Source organism: Arachis ipaensis, chromosome B10 (genome assembly GCF_000816755.2).
Source record: "Arachis ipaensis cultivar K30076 chromosome B10, Araip1.1, whole genome shotgun sequence".
Classification (NCBI taxonomy): domain Eukaryota; kingdom Viridiplantae; phylum Streptophyta; class Magnoliopsida; order Fabales; family Fabaceae; genus Arachis; species Arachis ipaensis.
Window position 1 is genome coordinate 123,103,343 of NC_029794.2, and position 17,762 is coordinate 123,121,104.

Consider the following 17,762-nt stretch of genomic DNA (forward strand, 5'->3'; position numbering starts at 1 on the left):
AAAATCTACATTAGCTGCTGAAGCCGAATCGGACTCAGAAGTAGGAGACGGGCTCGAAGGTCTGCTGAGCTGAGGTCTCGAAGATGCGGGAAAGGCGGGCGCCCTCTAAGTTGACCACTCGGGAGTCGGGAATTCATTCACCGATAATATGGTAGTGTAGTCCGGAACTTCACTGTGAGATACGATACGGAATTAGAATTATGTTCCAGTTCGACTAAAAATACGCTATCTTGTCCTCTCCTCCTCGTTAGGGTTAGGGAAGGACCTGACTGCAAGCTATTTCATTTATGAGTTGGAACCCCCTGCTGACTTCGCCTGTCTGCCTGGCAAACCTAACCTCGAAACTAGAACTATACTTTTTTTCAGGTGATATTGGATTGGATAGAACCTGAAAGAAGTCATACTGGATACCACTGGTTAAAGAAACTCTCCACACGTGGGCCCTTACCTGTTGAGATGAAGTGTAAGCCTCAAGTACTATTCGCAGGTTCTTCATTTAGAGGGGGAAAACAGCTTCTCTACCATACTTGTCTTTCCTGTCCTGCGGAATACGTTTCTCGGGGTACACAAGTCCTATCGCTTAGAGATAGCTTTCTTTCGAGCTTTCACTAGAACTTGTTTTTGGCACTTGCTTTAGAACAGGCACTGAGACTGGAAACCAAGAGGCGGGAAACTTGCTTACTCTCTTCCTTCCCATCCTATCTCACGAATTGGATTCGAACCAATATCTCCGGAAACTTTCCTTTTAGTAGATCGTGAGTTATCTGTCGTCCTCCTCATTATAGTCCTCCTAAAATCAAGAGCATTTCGTCGGAAAACATCCTGTCTTTTTACCTGAGTCGTCCTATGCATAGTAAGTACTATAGCCCCAATCATGGCTACTAATAAAATTAGACTAGGAACCAAAAACCAGACGAAATAGTAGGTGTAAAGTAAATTGCCCAATGTTTCCAAATTAGTCCAACTTCGTACCTTTCCGGCATAAACCGTATATCTCAGAGAGGTCGTATTTCTTTGGGTTGGTAGTAATGGAATGGTTTCATTATCTAAAATGAAGAACATTTCCCACCAAAGGATCAGTCCAATAATACCACTAACTGGTAAATAGCGCAATACTTCTTCGTGAATCTCCGCAATTTGAATATGGAACATCATAACAACGAATAGGAATGAAACGGCTATAGCTCCTATATGAACTACTGGGAAGATCATAGCGGAGAAGTCGAGACCTAACAAAAGAAGTAAACCTGAAGTGTCGCGAAAGACTAGGATGGGAAACAAAACGGAATGTACCGGATTTTTAGCACGTGAAACCATCAAACCAGAGACCAAAGCAGGGCTCGACAAAACAGAAAGTATCATGGTACGTCGTCCGTCCTTCCCTGAAATGGAACTTTCATGCTGGAGCAAGAACTAGCATGAAAGTCGATCTATTACGACCTACGCGGTTGTTCGTATTTCATTTTCCCCTTTCTTCGAAAGCACTCACTGAGTTACTTAGATCCACAGTACTAAAGCTGCTCCCTCTCCCAATCGTGGATGCGGACACTTAATTCATCATGGAGTTTGGAATCCCTATGGATTCACTCTTCCTTTTGAGCTAGGGCCAACCGCTATGAGCTGAAAACAAACCCTTTCATTCTAGCATCAGCATGGATTGACCAGAGACTGGGAGTAGTCGTCATCTTTGTCCATAGTAGTCATCCAGCCAGCAAGGGAAAGACCAGGTTGGTTTCTTAAAGACCAGCTTTTAGTGCCGTAGATCTTCTTAGAGATCCAATCATGTTTAACCATTCTACTGGGGAATCTTCCGTAGACTTCCGTTCAGACTGACTTTTAAGGGCACTTAAACCATACTTGAATGGAAATCTCTGGTTCGGTAGATAGCCTCTGGCAACTTTACGTAAGGCAGAGTTTGGTTTTTTGGGGGTGATAGTGGAAAAGTTGACAGATAAGTCTGAAAAGCGCAGCAAAGAAAACGGGGCTTATCTTTCATTCAATTTGACCTTTTGTGGGCACACCCTTGCGTGCCACGTGTTACTGACCTGCCACGTGGCGTGTCACGTCATCATGCCACATGGCACTTAACGTGACACGTCATCATCCAATTGACGGAAGGACTAATTTGACTAACAGTTTATCTTTCAAAGACTAATTTGATTAAAAAAATTATTTGGAGACAAAAATGAAGATCGCGTGATCTTTCAGGGACGAATTTCAACATTAACCCTTATTTTCTAACTACTTTTCACTAACTAATTTATTACTTAATTACATCATTACCCTTGACACAAGGAAATATTGAATTGAATATTTTGTGAGTTATCAATAGCTTTTCGTCAAGAAGGTAATGTGCTTCGAGCCTTCGAGTCCCAAGAAATAATGAAACGAACCAACCCACCACCATCCTCTATATCCTTCCACCAACAACCATGATCTTACCTTTCAACCAATTCAGTAATGCCAGACTCATTATGTAGGGCTATACATGGTTTGATTAATTAAAAAACCAAATTTATTTTTAATTAACCAAAAATTTAATTTTAATTAATTAATTAAATTAGTTTTATATGATAAAATTGGTTATTAACTGGTTATAAAATTTAAAAACTAATTTAAAATTATTTTATTAAATTAATTAACCAAAATGTGATTATAATTTTTTAACCAATTAACCACATTTTGATTTTTAAATGTACAACGCTCAGTATGGTATGCAAATTTTGGGGCAAGTCATATAAATCTTTTAACCTCTACAGATGTTTCTATTTCAAATGAGTAAGCCTATGTTGGTAATGAGTGTAATGACAAAAAAAAGTCTTTATCTTAAATCGTGGTTCATCTCTCTTGTATGATAAATGTAGAAATATATCTTATCAACTGAACAATTTTTTGCATGTATCGAACAAAAATCAGAATTTTTTAAATGTGTCAAAATTGAGTGCTGAAAACTATGTATTTTTTGAATTTTAGCTTAATTTTTATGTGGTTCGTGATCAAGTTACACCAGAATAATAAAATTCTTTTTTAACTATTTTTCATTAACAAACTTATTACTTACTTACATCATTATCCTTGACACAAGGAAATTGAATTAAACCATGTAAAAAATATTAACATTAAATAATAATTTAAGTTTTTGGAAATTGTCATTTACATAGAGTGTTAGTAATTCTTTTGTAAAATATTATGTGCATTATACGGTTGGCATAGGAAATGCTAAAAAAATAATAAATTAAAAATAAAAGATGACATTATATTATTTTTAAAGTATTTAATTTAAAATTAATTTTATGAATGAACATTTAAAAAAATTATAATTAAAAGATTATATAAAATATTTTATATTATTAATACATTAAAATTAAATTTTTTAAAAATAATAATTTTATTTTTTTATTCATTATCATTTTTATTTTAAAATTAATTAATTTATACTTCAATTAAAAAATGAGTTAAGTATTTCCATGTATATATATATATATATATATGTATTAGTTAGAAAGAATTGATATATATATTTTAAAAAGCATTTAAAACGCCAAGGAAATGGGTTAGTCTAGTGGTTGTTAACTTGGTCTTCGGCACGCAGGTTGACCATTGACCACTTGTTGACCGGACCGGTTCGATTCTGAACCGTGTCGGTTTGATCGGTTTGTACCGGTTTTGACCGGTTCATTTCTTTAAGCGATTAGAATATTAAACCGGACCGGTATAAGGTTCGGTTCACCGGTTTTTCGGTCGAACTGGCCGGTCCGATCCGATTTTTACAACTATGTTCTATATATAAATTAGCAAGGGTTTTAAGTAAATTTTTTTTGTAGATTGTGTTCTTAATATACCTGAGGTGTCAGTATAGTTATAGTAAAATAGGTAACCACTTTTTAGTTTTTTTTTGTTGGGAAAGTCTTCCTTTTAAATACATAGAAGATATTTTAGGAGTCAGTCTTATTTAAATAAGTGAAACCAAACTCATGTCACTGACCTCTATAAAATTGAATAGAGATAGATCAAAATAATATCTATAAATTAGGTTTTATTCATTTTGGGCCGGCTAAATTATGGACACGAATAATTAGCAATTAGGTTTTACGTTGAAAAAAGTCAGTCCATTTTCGTGAAGCATTAAATTCAAAAAGGATAGAGGTTGCGTTGTTATGAAATAAAAGAAAATTAATGAAATAAATAAAAGAGTTTAATTATTATCAATCTTATTTATTTATTCATTTATTTGAATGATTTTTTTTTCGTTGTGGAAGGTAGTTTCCTTTTTCAGTGTTGCCAAAACCCTTTGAAAGCCCTAATAAGCGAGGAAAATAGAGGGAATGACCTCTTCTATGGCGGTTCAGAGCTCCAATCCCCGCGAAGCAAAACCTTCAAAGAACGATCTCAGTTCTCACTTCTTCGGTAAGCACTTCTGATCCTCGATATTCCGTAACCGTTTCATTTTAATTTGTAACCACTTTGATCTTGAACGACGGAATAACATGATCGACTTACCGAGTCTCATTATTTGAAATCTTGGAACTTGGAACATTATAAGTTCACCGCTATTAGGATAATGCCACCGTCTAGTTATAGTTTTAGGATGGTTGTAATATATTAGGAATGAAAACCCATGTTTTTTTTTTGTTTTTTGCTATTTTTTCACTTATTTTTCTGTTATTTTTGTTGATGATAGCTAGGTTGATAGTGCTGCATTTGAATGTTTTTGGTAGCTGATAAATCCTTTATATTTGAAGCTTCTTGATTTTTCTTAGTTGTTGAATTTATATGAGTAGAAAAATTTGCATACTGGGATCAAGTTATGATGTGGTGAATATGGGGTTTATACACTCTATATGTACTTAATCTGATACATGATTAACACTCAGGAATTTCTGGGTAACGAGTCATGGTATTAGCATAGGGTTTTACTTGTGAGAAGTACAAGTGTACAACCCTATAAGAAAATTGGGCTCTTTTTGGCTACACGCATTATTTCTCTTTGCATTGTACACTTTCTATTTGTTGATCTCGTTATCTTTTCTTATCCATCTTCAAACAAAGCTTTGTTGTCAGTAGAAAACAAATAGAGTTGTACTTGTTTTTCCTTTTATGAAATTATTATTTAATTATTTTCTTATATATCGGTGTTCAAGTATGGAGAGAGTTTGTGTGGGGAGCTGTTGCTGGGGCTTTTGGGGAAGGAATGATGCATCCAGTTGATACCATTAAAACCCGAATACAAAGCCAAGCTATTCTTCCTGGAGTTCAGGTTTTTTGGTGACCCATAGATAAAATATCCTGTATTTTATTTGCTCACAAGCACAACATATACTAACATTTGAAAGTTCCATAGAAGTTTCTGTTCATATATACTTCTATCTAAAACTTCTTTGCTTTCCTGCAAACATTAGAATCAGAAGAGCATATTGCAGATGGTGCGACTTGTCTGGCATGAGGATGGAATAAGAGGTATGTTATTTTGATTATTTCCATGCTGTGGATTAATTTTTACAGTATTTTAAATATGAAATTCCCTTTGTTAAATGATAGGGAAGCTTCTTTTGTTTTAAAAAATAAAAGCTTATAGTCAATTATTTTTAAGAGAGCTGTTGGCAAAAATCTTTTTCCATTTTTCTTTTCTGAGTGTAAAATTAACGTTTGTTTATATTGTACACTTAGCCATCATTCACAAGAATTTTGTCATGCCATCAAAATCAGCTTTGTTGTTATTATTATGTTCTACACGGCGTCCAACTTGAAAATATGTGCCTTTTATGATTGGTTTAAATTGTGTAGGCTTTTACAGGGGTGTAGCACCTGGCGTTATTGGGTCTCTTGCAACTGGTGCAACATATTTTGGTGTTATAGAGTCCACTAAAAAGTGGATTGAGGATTCACATCCTAGGCTTAAGGGCCACTGGGCACATTTCATTGCTGGAGCTGTTGGTAAGCTAATCTGGAGCATCTAAAACTTTTGTACCTTCTGAAGTTATTCATATTGACTCACTAAGTGTTATGTTTAGGAAAAAATGCAATGTGACTGAATATGCTTTTATTCTTCATCTTAGTGATATTCTAAAATTAGCTGGAATCTAAAATATAAAATTGGTTTCTCTTTTGGGAAGTTCTTGGAATTTTTAAATCCTATTACTCTCTGAAGGATTTGTGGATAACTGATATGGCTGCAAAGGGAAAACAGTGTTGGTAGCTTTTACCTTCCTTGTTTAGCATGCAACTGATATGGTCGATAATTTTACAAAGCAATATTACTGTCAGTCTGTCACTATGGGATTGATATGGCTTTGTAGTTAGTCTCTGCTTTGTGGTAGTGTGCAGCTTTTGAAAGATTGACAGTATATAACATGGATACCTGTTGTTTTTTGTTTCCCCACAAGATAAAAAAGAAAAATGTTGCATTGTTATGTTAATCAATGAGTGCAGTTAAATTTAGATGTTTCAATCTGCTACCACCTTGGTCTTGATTCTGGAAAGCCATCAACATTTTCTTTTACTTTACAAACTTCTGATGTTATAATTTTACTTCCTTCTATAGGTCATGTTTTATGAAGGTTTGAAAGATGTTACTGAATATGGGAAGCAAAGATTGACATCCAACTCAAATTGGCATGTCAATAACTCATTTGAGGGACTTGTTTTAGGAGGATTAGCTGGTGGTATGTCTTATGCCGCACCTTCAATCCTAATCCCTGCGGTTTTTCTAATCTAATATACAACACAGTGAACTGTTTAGAAATCATTGTTAATTTGTGGTCACAATCATTAAACAGGTCTTAGTGCATATCTCACCACCCCGTTGGATGTAATCAAAACAAGATTGCAAGTGCAGGGTTCAACTTTAAGGTATCAATTCGATTTAATAAACTACCAACACTTGATACATGGTGTAACCTGTCACCAGTATACTACTAGCATTCTTCTGTATTTGTTTGCTTGGATATCATATGCTTTTGGTATTTCCAGTATAGAAATGGCTTTCTACAAAATAGCAACTTGTAATTTTACTTGTTTATTCTCTTAACAAGTTCACAAATTGGCCTATTTTGTGCTAGTGACCGTTTCGTGTTTCTAATCTGACCTTATGTTCTTTTAGGTATAACGGTTGGTTGGATGCAATTTGCAATATATGGGAAAAGGAAGGCATGAAGGGGATGTTCAGGGGTAGCATCCCAAGGATTTCATGGTACATTCCGGCTTCTGCACTTACATTTATGGCTGTGGAATTTCTCAGAGACCATTATAATGAAGGAGCCACTGACAAGAAGGTGCAAGAAGTTGCAAGACTATCAGTCGACAAGAAGAAACCAATGCAAGAGGTTTCTTAGATCAACTTGTGGTTGGAACTACATTTACTTCCCATCAAAATTTTTACCGAAGATGGGAGGCTGTACATCTGAATTCTTAGACATTCTCATATTTTAGACCCCCCATTTTTTTGAACATGCAAAATTTAGCTTATACATCAAAATTTTGGCTTTGTTGGTTTGGCTTTATTCAATAAAACTAGGGTGGGGTGAGGGACTCGCATCTTCCGAAGTTTCTCTTGGAAATGCATGGATCTCAATTAAAAGAGGAAATTGACAACCATTTTAGTGTTTGTTCCACTGGATTTGCTAGACAGTAGACACTGGACAGAAATTTACAACGGTCCTCGATCCAAATATTTTAATCTAATACAGATGTTAGTTTACCATAGCCTGACCGATTCCATATCTCTATATGTAAAAAGAGAAACACTACTTAAAGATTTAGCAATAAAGAGACAATCCTTAATCTAAGCTACTATGGTTCTCTTGTGTGTGTCCCATACTTTTCCAAAGATTGTTAAATTATTTTCCTGTCTGGAGTTCTTTTTAACATCTGAAGTACTGATTTCAGGGACGGACATAGGAGGCGAGTGGAGGTCTCGGCCCTCCAACTTTTTTAAAAAAAGATTAATAGTAATAAGTTATTAAGTATGATTTAATTTTTTTAGAAATTTATTTAGTATTTAGTCTAATATAAAATAAAAGTCTAGCCTAATCTAAATATTAATGATTTTTAATATCTAAAAAAGTAAGTAACAATATTAAAAAAATCTAAAAAAATATTATTATTAATATTTTTTAATTAAATAAAATTTTTTAAATCTCATAAAGTGAATTTTTTTTTCTTCTTGTGAACATCCTCGATTCATTTGGTATTAATTTTCTCTGTTTCAACTATTACAATTGAGAGATATTTTTCAGCTATGAATATTGTGAAGAATAACTCAAACAAAATGAAAGATGTATTTCTTGCTAATTGTCTTTTATTTGACACAGATTCTATTATCGATAAATTTTATTATACAAAAAATCGACCACTTCGTTAATAAAAAGTACCTACATATTTTTTGTAACTTTAAAATATCAAAGGTAGAGATATATCTATAAGAGATTACAAACCATATTTTCATTATATAAGAGTATAAATATAGAAAATTGTAGAAAATGAGTTTCCTTCGCATCTACTGTTTAGGAGTAAAACAGCTTGAGATAATTGCAGAATAAAGTTTAATTTAAAGTGTAACATGATTAAATATTTTTTTATGTTATAGTAACCTTTTTCAACATTTAAATACGGAGTCACTGAGAGTGCAAATATAATTCTACTAGTCAACTATTTTGCTATACTTCTAATACGGTAAAACACAAAAACTACTCTTCAAACATTAATATTAGAAAACTAATTAAAAACTGATTTTTTTTTTCAAGAAAAATAAAGACTCGATGAACAATCGAAACACAATTAGCTTATCAGTCAGTTTAGCTGACGTCGTTCACCACCGAACGAAACTGTCGAATATTCGACAGATAAAAAAGATTGCGGACCCAAAAACACGAAAGAAAGAAAAAAGAAGAATATCTCACCACTGGAAGTAGAGAAAATAAGCATGTGCACATTCTATTAATATCTTCACTCAATCACTCATAAGCCAGGAGCAACGATGCCCACCAGAGTCTTCAATTTGATTTTCCAGTTTAGAAACTATACTACCATTCTAGCAAGCTACAACGCCTGCAATTTGCCTAAGTTCCGAAAACCATAGTTGATAAGCTATACAAACAATGTAAAATACCTTTCTCTAGAAAGTTACTAATACCTGGTTATACCTATTCTATTCAGTATTCACAAGTCCTCAAAGTTTGTTAGATCTTGAGGGTTTCACATTACCCTGCCCTGAAACTCCCACATATCATGTACCCTTAGATTTTGATCTTCCTCCCCCAGCCTAAGATTTACATGTAACTTTTCCAGCTTCAAAGCCTGGCGGTGGTTCAACCGGGTCATTCAGAGGATAAGGTTCTTTCTTGATGGAATTCTGTGGCAATGGAATTGACGAGAGCTTTTTGGTTTTCATCCTAGGCTTTGTACATGAAGGTGGTCTACCCTGAAGAAATATGTTGCTTGATGCAATGGCCTTCATTTCTTCCTTCTTGGAAGAGCTAAGAGAAATTCTAACCAGAGGCCTATCAACTTTTACCACACGATCGATTTTCTCAGCTATGTCCTTTCCTCCAATCATGTCCACATCCATATCAAGAGGGTCCATGTTAGATAGTGTTTCAGTAGCTTTACCAATTTTACTCCGGCGAAAGACTCCCCACAGGAAGCATCCTACATGTACTGCTGCTGTTGCAATGGTACCTGTGATTGCAAGAGACAATGCAAAAGGTGAGAGCAAAAACTGATTGAGTCATGATTGCAATAGAACAAAAAAATCCAACAAAGCACATACTTCCAAAACATATGTAAGATTCTAAGCATGTTTGGATCAAATGGGGGTGTGGGTCAGGGATCTAAGACTGTGGTACAGCTAATGCATGGAACAAGTAACTTACCCCTTGAGTGCGTATTAAGGAGATTTGAGGTGAACACCAACAACTCCACTCCTTGAATAGAACTTCTCAACATTGATTCTTTAGCATTCATAAACTCAATCATGCTAATGAAGTCCTTTCTGTACCTATACTCAATTTAGAACATGCAATATAAATGGCTTAAATAACAGACAATGGTCCAGTATAACATGAGAGGATCGAAATAGGAACTTTTGCTAACCTCTCATTTTCATTTGATGGAAAGAAGTACAATGCAATATCTTGAAGATCAGGGCAATTGTTCTGGAAAACATCAGTGAAGACATCCAACCTAGGCAGTGACTCTAATTGAAGGGTTCCAGGCATTCTCTTTGAAAATTTATATGCCTTCCTATTAACGGTAGATGGAGGATGTGCCTCAAACCCGTCATAGTGATTGCCAGATGCAACAAAACTACCCCTAAAAAATGGTTGCCATGTTAAATTTCCAATTCATAGAGCTACTCACTGAACTAAATGATAAAACATCAGTAGGTGTACAGTTGCTAAAAATTCTTTAAAGATTAACAGCCAGATACCGTAATTTTGTGTTGTCAGATATTATTCAACAAATTTAAAAATTGATCAGTGAGAACAAGAATTAAAATTGTGTAGTTTAGAAATAAATTAAAAAAAAAAAAAAAAAAATAATGATACAATTATATATTTGTTCAAAATTTTTTATTTTATTTTCTTTTAAATCTGAAAATTCATCTCCTATCTTCTCTTTATTTTTACTGTCACAAGCACCATCAAAGTCTCATCGTCGTTGTTCACAACGCCACTGTGGCATCATTATCGTCGTCACAGGTCTATTACAACTACATGCATATGGTTAATAGAAGCTGTTCTTTGCCATAGAGACTCCAATTCAACAAAGAACAAGCAAGCTGAGGTTGGTAAGCGTTGTGATATAGCACAACTTTTGCTATACTATGGTGTCTATGACTGAAAAAGGAATGATAAAATTTTCAAGAGAATTCATCTTTACATAGAATTTGGGATAGGGTTATCTTCTTAGCTTATGCATGGCAATCTTTTAATTGTCTCTTAAGAGTTGTTTCACTTAGATATGACTTATGAGAAGAGATCGTATGCCTTTTTTACTTGACACAATCTCTTAGGATCCACGTGTTTACTTTTCATTTCTAGTTCTAGGATCCTACAGCTTTTTATTAAAGCAAACATTGAAAAGCATCTGTCCACGTAGAATGAAAAGTTCATATTAAACTCTGTACAAATCCTAATTTTATTTAGATGCATAAAGTGCAAAGGAAATCTGTCTCTCTCACATATGAAGAGGGACCAAAAACTTAGCTTTTTTGATGTTTTTATCTATCCCTAAGTATTGACGACTTCTTGTCCTCAAAGCTGTATATATTAGCCTTCTCTTCTTGCTAACAATATTTCTTCTTTTTGCTTTAGAAAAAAAAAAGGCAGCCTGATAGGTTCCTCCTCACTACATATTGGAATTAGCTAAGCATTCACCAAGGATAATAAGAGGAAAATGGTTATAAAAAACAAGGGAATGAATACGCACCTCCAGGCAGCAATTGAAGAGGGTAAAAATTTGAAAAGATTCATATTTTGCCGAATGCTCTGGTCATCATTCTTTTCAATATTGTGATGTTCAGTTACAGCAGAAAGGGTACCACCTAAAGACACGATAAACCAAAAAGAAATATAATGTTCAAACACGACAATCTACAAGTAACTAGCACATCCAAAATTAAATGTCTAAATATGCAACAAGAGAAATATCAAGAGTGCAAAGGAATAATGATTGCATCCAAAGACAGAGAGACTCTCACCTTTTGATATTAAGTGAGAAGCATGTTGATAAGTCACTGGCTTCTTGGATACTCCATCATTTCTTGGAGGCTTCTCAAGTGCAATAGGAGAATTGCTATGATTTGATTTTGGTGGCAGGGATGGACTCTTTGAAATTAAATTTTTTGATTTAACAGAAGTCTTCCGAGTCACCAACAAATTAGATTTTGCTGGAATAAGTTTAGAGGGAGGACTTCCAGAAGAAAGCTTCATGGCTTCATCTGTTGGAAGGAACTTCACCTTCCCTGTTGGTCTTTTCCTTTTAGGAGCTTGCCATTCCAGATTGCGATTCCCTTTACATCGTGAAGGTGTCTCCCTTTTGGGTTGGCAAGAATCACAGGTCCACTGTTCAGGAATGCTGCTGAGTATAGTTTTCATGCAATAACTGAAATGGGAAATAGAAATAATTATATACTCCCTCATCTGAGGTATTACTTGGTACGACTTGGTGCACTTGCCGGTTAGTTTGTGGGTTATAAATTCCACATTCCAGACACATGCATAGGCAGTGGCAGAGCTTCAAAAAATTTTTTGGAAGGGCCAAAAAATTTAACAAAAATAATTAAAAATTATATAATAGTATTTATATTAAAAAATTATAAATATAATTATTTTTAAGTTTGTTACTAATATAATAATAAATAAATAATTATGAACATAAAAATTATAAAATACCTAATTTCTCAAAGATGATATGGAAACATATAATTGTTTGGAATTTAGTTTGAAAAAGTAAAATTGTAACTTACAAATTCTTTATCAGATTACACGAATACAATAATATCAATATATTTATTGAACATTTTAACTTTTTAACATAAAAGATTAAATTAAAACACTAATAAAATATAAAATATCACTAAATTAAATAAATGAATATACCTAATTCTTCTTCCGAGTTTGCAATGTTTTCTATTTTTCTTCCAAAAGGTTTCAATTGCTTTCAGTACGGCATTTCCTAATTGCTTTTGTTTAGGTTGTGTGAACATTAATTATTACAATGATACTGTGTTTTATTATGTTTGAATTTGTCAAAAACCTATTCCAACCGTTATATTTAAAGTAAAACATTTGAAGTTATATTTAAAGTAAAACATTTGAAGTAATTGTGACGTAGAGTTATTAGTTTAAGTGAGGGAGAGGACAGATAGTAATTATGGGAGAGGGAAGAATTCAAATGTGTAATGAAAGAATACAAGATGAGAGATTCATACCAGTGTTCACGAGCTACACATTTCGTGCAATTGATAATTACTTCCCAAAAACCAACATCACCACATATATCACAAGGTTGAATCTGCATGGGTATAATGAATACATACATATCAACAATGAATGAATAACAGCTAATATTATAACCTAGAAAACTAAGAAGCGAACTTAACTGCAGAAGGCAAAAGCTGAGTATTGTAAAGTTTGCATTGCCACATAACAACTCATGGTTCAAATAGTTGTTATTTAACAACCATAAATCACATCCAGCGATGTTCTTATCTGATGGTAATCAAACAATTTTGCATAGGTTCAGCATAGTCTTTTAATAATGGACAAAGGCAATGAGATTGACTATCACTTTGTAAAGGGTAAAATTCAGTTATAACAGACTGCTATTAATGCTAAAATTTGTAAATTCCAGCAACCAATTTACTTTAAAGAAAAGAATATCATTAACTAACAGAGAAGAACAAATCAAGAAAATGTAAAAAACAATTAAGGGGAAAAAACACAGAAAAAGAAGATATCTTTGAAGTGTAGCTTTCCAATTTCTCAACAAGTCAAAGAGGGGAATTCCCTTTTTAATTAAAAAAAAAAAATCATGAACGTGTTAAATGTTAATAGATGCCAAACATCTAGTCCTATGCATAAAACTTGCTTGTCTAAGAATCTGTCATTTAAGGTACACAAATTATGCTTCAACCAAATACTCCAAAGTGGACATAATTAATAATTTAATATTCACCTCCAGTTCAACTATAAACATAAAAAGATTGTTGTACATGAAAAATATTATTGTTCAAACTTCAAAGTAAGAGCAAATATTATGATGCAATAATCATAATATTGGCAATAATCAACCCTCAATGGAATAACTATAAACCCTATCAAAAGCAGAATCAAAACTCTTTAGTCTACTTCTACTGCAAGGAACCCCTGCTAAGTAGAATAAAAGCTTTTTTAATAGCAACTTCTTGCTCATTTTTATTTTAATAATTAAATAATTAACTAGATAATTGGTGAAGCTGGAGGCAGAAAACATATTTTCGACATTAACCACCACAAGAGCTAAGCTTCATAGTCTTCGAACGAATTGTGCATTGAATAATCCAATGCCCTAAAAAGTGAAAGAAAAACTAGAGAGCAGAGAAGTGTGTAACCCTATTTATCATCATCGACAAAAAGTAAAATAATAGAGTAATAATAATTAGTGGGGACTCATCAGCCATCACATTTTCGCCAACAGAGGTAAGAACAAAACTAATTACTTAAATTAATTGTTCAAACTCGGGAAGCTTGTGACTCGAGCTCAGAAAAGAGAGAAGAGATTCGAAGAGAGGGAGATAAAGGTGAAGAAGATAGAAGCAGATTCAGACTAGAGAGAGAAGTGTTTGGCACACAAGTCTTTAGTGATGAACCTCACTCTGCAAGAGTGGGAGATTGCTATTTATATAGTAAAGCTAACTTGGAGCATAACTAACTTGACTAATTGGCTAAACTAATTTTACATATAACTAACTCGGGTATCAACATCCCCCCTCAAGCTGGATAGTGAAAATTCACTAATCCAAGCTTGGAATACATTTGCTTGAAGGGTCCAGAAGGCAAAGCTTTGGTGAATACATCGGCCGTTTGGTGAGCTGAAGAGATAAGCAATAGCTTGAGTATTTCAGCTTGAACCTTTTCGCTTGTGATATGGCAATCCACTTCTATATGTTTTGTTCGCTCATGAAACACGGGATTGGCGGCGATGTGGAGTGCAGATTGATTGTTGCAGTACATCGTTAAAGGCTTTGGATGATCGATGTTGAGGTCCTTGACGAGATAGAGAAGCCATTGTCCTTCGATGGTACCAAGGGCCATTGCCCTGTATTCGGACTCGGATGAGGAGCGGGCCACTGTGGCTTGTTTCTTGCTCTTCCATGAGATGAGGGAAGGGCCAAGAAAGAAGCACTGTCCAGAGATAGAGCAACGTGTGTCGCACAGGTTGCCTAGTCAGAATCTGTGAAGCCAGATACTGAAATTCAAGAGAGGTGTCAAAACTGGATTGAGCAGCTAGAATTGTTTTGAATCAAGAATGTCAGGGGAGCTTAATTGTCGTTCTTGCTAGGTCAAGAGTCATCAATGGTTGGAGTGACTTCATTAACATGATCTGTGTCTTGCTACAACATATTATTCATCGAGAAGAATTATCGTTCCATATCACACTATGAAGAATTTCTTCACTGATCAAAGAAGTTAGGCCAAGACACTACATGAGTATTGCACTTCTCCCAAGCCATGAAATTGGGATCATTTTCTTGAGGCTTCGGGAGACTACCATCCACGAAGCAGAGCTGGTTCTTTCCTTTCAGAGCTAATGTCATGGCTCTGGACCACGAGTTGTAATTTTGAGTGGTCAACACGACATTAATGATGGAGATGCCAGGGTTTTCTCCAGGATGCAAAAAATAAGGGCTTGATGGATGGGAGATGGAACTTACTTGAGTCCTTGGCATATGCGATTAAAGGTTGGATATCTGAGATAACAAACGAGCTAGGTTCTGAAGATCAGAAACTGAAAAAGTTGAATTCGGGTCTCCATTGTTGGACCCTGGATTCACCATGATTGGAGTCTCTTGATTGTGTGCCATTGTTGTTTAAGTCTTATTTTCTTGATCTCATTGATCGGAACTGATTCTCCAAATTGGGGAAAATCTAGCTTGAAGCAAGAAATTTTGATTAAAGAAATCAAGCTCTCATCAAACTCTGTGGTGTGATTTCAAGAAAAGAGAAGAAAGAATTGGGGCTGAGAAGATGAAGGAACAAGAATGGAGCCACAAGATCCTCACCGCACCATGTTCAAACTCAGGGTGCTTGTGACTTGAGCTCAGAGAAAAGAGAGAAGAGATTCGAAGAGAGGGAGAGAAAGGTGAAGAAGATAGAAGCATTTCAGACTAGAGAAAAGAGTTTGACACACAAGTCTTTAGTGATGAACCTCACTCTGCAAGAGTGGGAAATTGCTATTTATATAGTAAAGCTAACTTGGAGCATAACTAACCTGACTAATTGGCTAAACTAATTTTACATATAACTAACTCGGGTATCAACATTAATTAAGGAATAAAGAAGTAATGTGATGAAGCTTGAAATGTAAGAATGATTTTGTGAGCTGGTCATTGGAACCGAACCGGTCATTGAACTGGTCAATTGACTGGTTCAATAGTTCAATGGTCCAACCAGAATCAAACCATAGTTGAACCGATTTAATTAAATATACAATAAAATTATTAAAAAATTCAATATTTAATTTCAGATATTCAAACTCAATAATTTTAAAATTAATTTCAAAGTTTCACAATGTCTATAATTTATCATTAAAATTTACAAGATAAAAAATTTCTAATTAATTTCTAAGTTCAAATCAAATAATTAGCAATAATACTAATGTATCATCACATCAGCAACAAAAATCCAGAATAAAAAAAAGTTCAACAATAACTTTTAATAATCAAGTAATCAATGACTTCTAATAAGAGTATCATTTTCATTTCACATAAAGAACTAAACAGTAGTGATCCTCAAACAAGAATCATCTAATAGTAACAAAAACAAAGTTCAATTCAATTACAAGTTCCTAAACCGGCTGAATATTAGAGAGCCAAAGCATATACTCATATTTAGTTTTTGGGATTCTAATCAATTAAAGAGCAACATGGTTCTGACTTCCGAATCCAAACTAAACTGAAAACACATCAGCAACAAAAACTAAATTGAATCCAATTCCAAACTGAGAATCCAAATTAAATTGAGTTCAAAATCACATCAACATTCAACAAATTAAATAAATAATCCAATTCCAAACTCAGAACACAAACTCAGCTCAGAATCTTTAAAATTAATTGAAAAAAAAAAAGATGAACCTAAAATTAATTTAAGAGTAATTGAAGAACCCACGCCGACGATATAGGGAGTCAGGGAAGAACGACAAGGTTAGACGCGAGGAGCTTACCGTCGACGACATCGAAGAAGCAAGCAGCGACATCACTCGCGGTGGAGAACGGAGAGGCGAGAAGAGAGGCGATTTGGGCTGCGAGCCCGCGACAGATACGAAGTAGACGAACCGTGAAGTAGCGACGCGGGTGAGGTGACCGATGCTGGTTGCGTCAACAACGACGACAACTACCGAGAGAAGAAGCACTGAAGAAACATTCAAGATTGAAGAATAAATCAATAAAATTTTTGAAAATAAAACTCACGAAGCACTGAAGCAAGCAAGAAATGGCTAGTGAGGGAGGAGCCGAGGAGTGCTTACCGCAGAGGTGAGCAGAGGCCGGAGACCGAAGAGGAGAGCCGACAAGATGAGCGACGGTGAAGCCAGCGACGGCAATGTGTCCGAACAGAGATTCCACGGCAAGGAGAAGAGGGCGAGTGGCAGCTGGTGGTGGGGGCTGCTCTTGTCTCTGATAGGGTTTTAGGTTTGGTTTGTGAATTCACTGAATTGTGAGAGACATTGCACATTGGAGGGGAGGGGGTTATACGAACAGACGGATACACAGTCAGGGGAGAGAGATACAGAGAGAAAAGGTCACACTCTTCAAATGATTATATCCAAATATTATTTATTTCTTTATTTATGCTTCATGTTTCATGAATAGAGGGCGAAAGGAAGCGCAGCGATTTGGAGCTGCCCCTTCAACTGACTTGACTTGACTTCACTAAGGCTTGGTACGGCAAATTTTTTGTTTTTAAAATCTAGCTGTGTTTTGGTAAAATAAAGTTAAAAATCATTTTTAATAAGTATTATAATTGTATTTGGTAAATTAGTTTTAAAATTAAAAGAATCATAAT

The 17,762-nt window shown here is 34.8% G+C and overlaps 2 protein-coding genes across 3 annotated transcripts; one reads left to right on the top strand and one right to left on the bottom strand.

The window, feature by feature from the left end:
• LOC107621494 (mitoferrin) lies at positions 4,229–7,610 on the top strand. The gene is made up of 8 exons (XM_021114674.1): positions 4,229–4,407; positions 5,142–5,257; positions 5,400–5,457; positions 5,785–5,949; positions 6,325–6,341; positions 6,542–6,662; positions 6,777–6,849; positions 7,100–7,610. The coding sequence occupies exons 1-8, from the start codon at positions 4,326–4,328 to the stop codon at positions 7,329–7,331; spliced, it is 864 nt and encodes a 287-aa protein (XP_020970333.1). The 5' UTR covers positions 4,229–4,325; the 3' UTR covers positions 7,332–7,610.
• LOC107623530 lies at positions 8,907–17,615 on the bottom strand. 2 transcript variants are annotated; one of them, XM_016325848.2, is made up of 8 exons: positions 17,227–17,615; positions 16,924–17,111; positions 12,932–13,014; positions 11,699–12,102; positions 11,428–11,542; positions 10,090–10,308; positions 9,870–9,994; positions 8,907–9,675 (listed from the first exon to the last, which is right to left on the bottom strand). In XM_016325848.2, the coding sequence occupies exons 2-8, from the start codon at positions 16,954–16,956 to the stop codon at positions 9,260–9,262; spliced, it is 1,395 nt and encodes a 464-aa protein (XP_016181334.1). In that variant the 5' UTR covers positions 16,957–17,111; positions 17,227–17,615; the 3' UTR covers positions 8,907–9,259. The 2 variants fall into 2 exon arrangements, with proteins under 2 accessions (XP_016181334.1, XP_016181333.1); XM_016325847.2 differs by lacking the exon at positions 17,227–17,615 and adding an exon at positions 13,103–13,211 and having other exon boundaries at positions 16,924–17,095.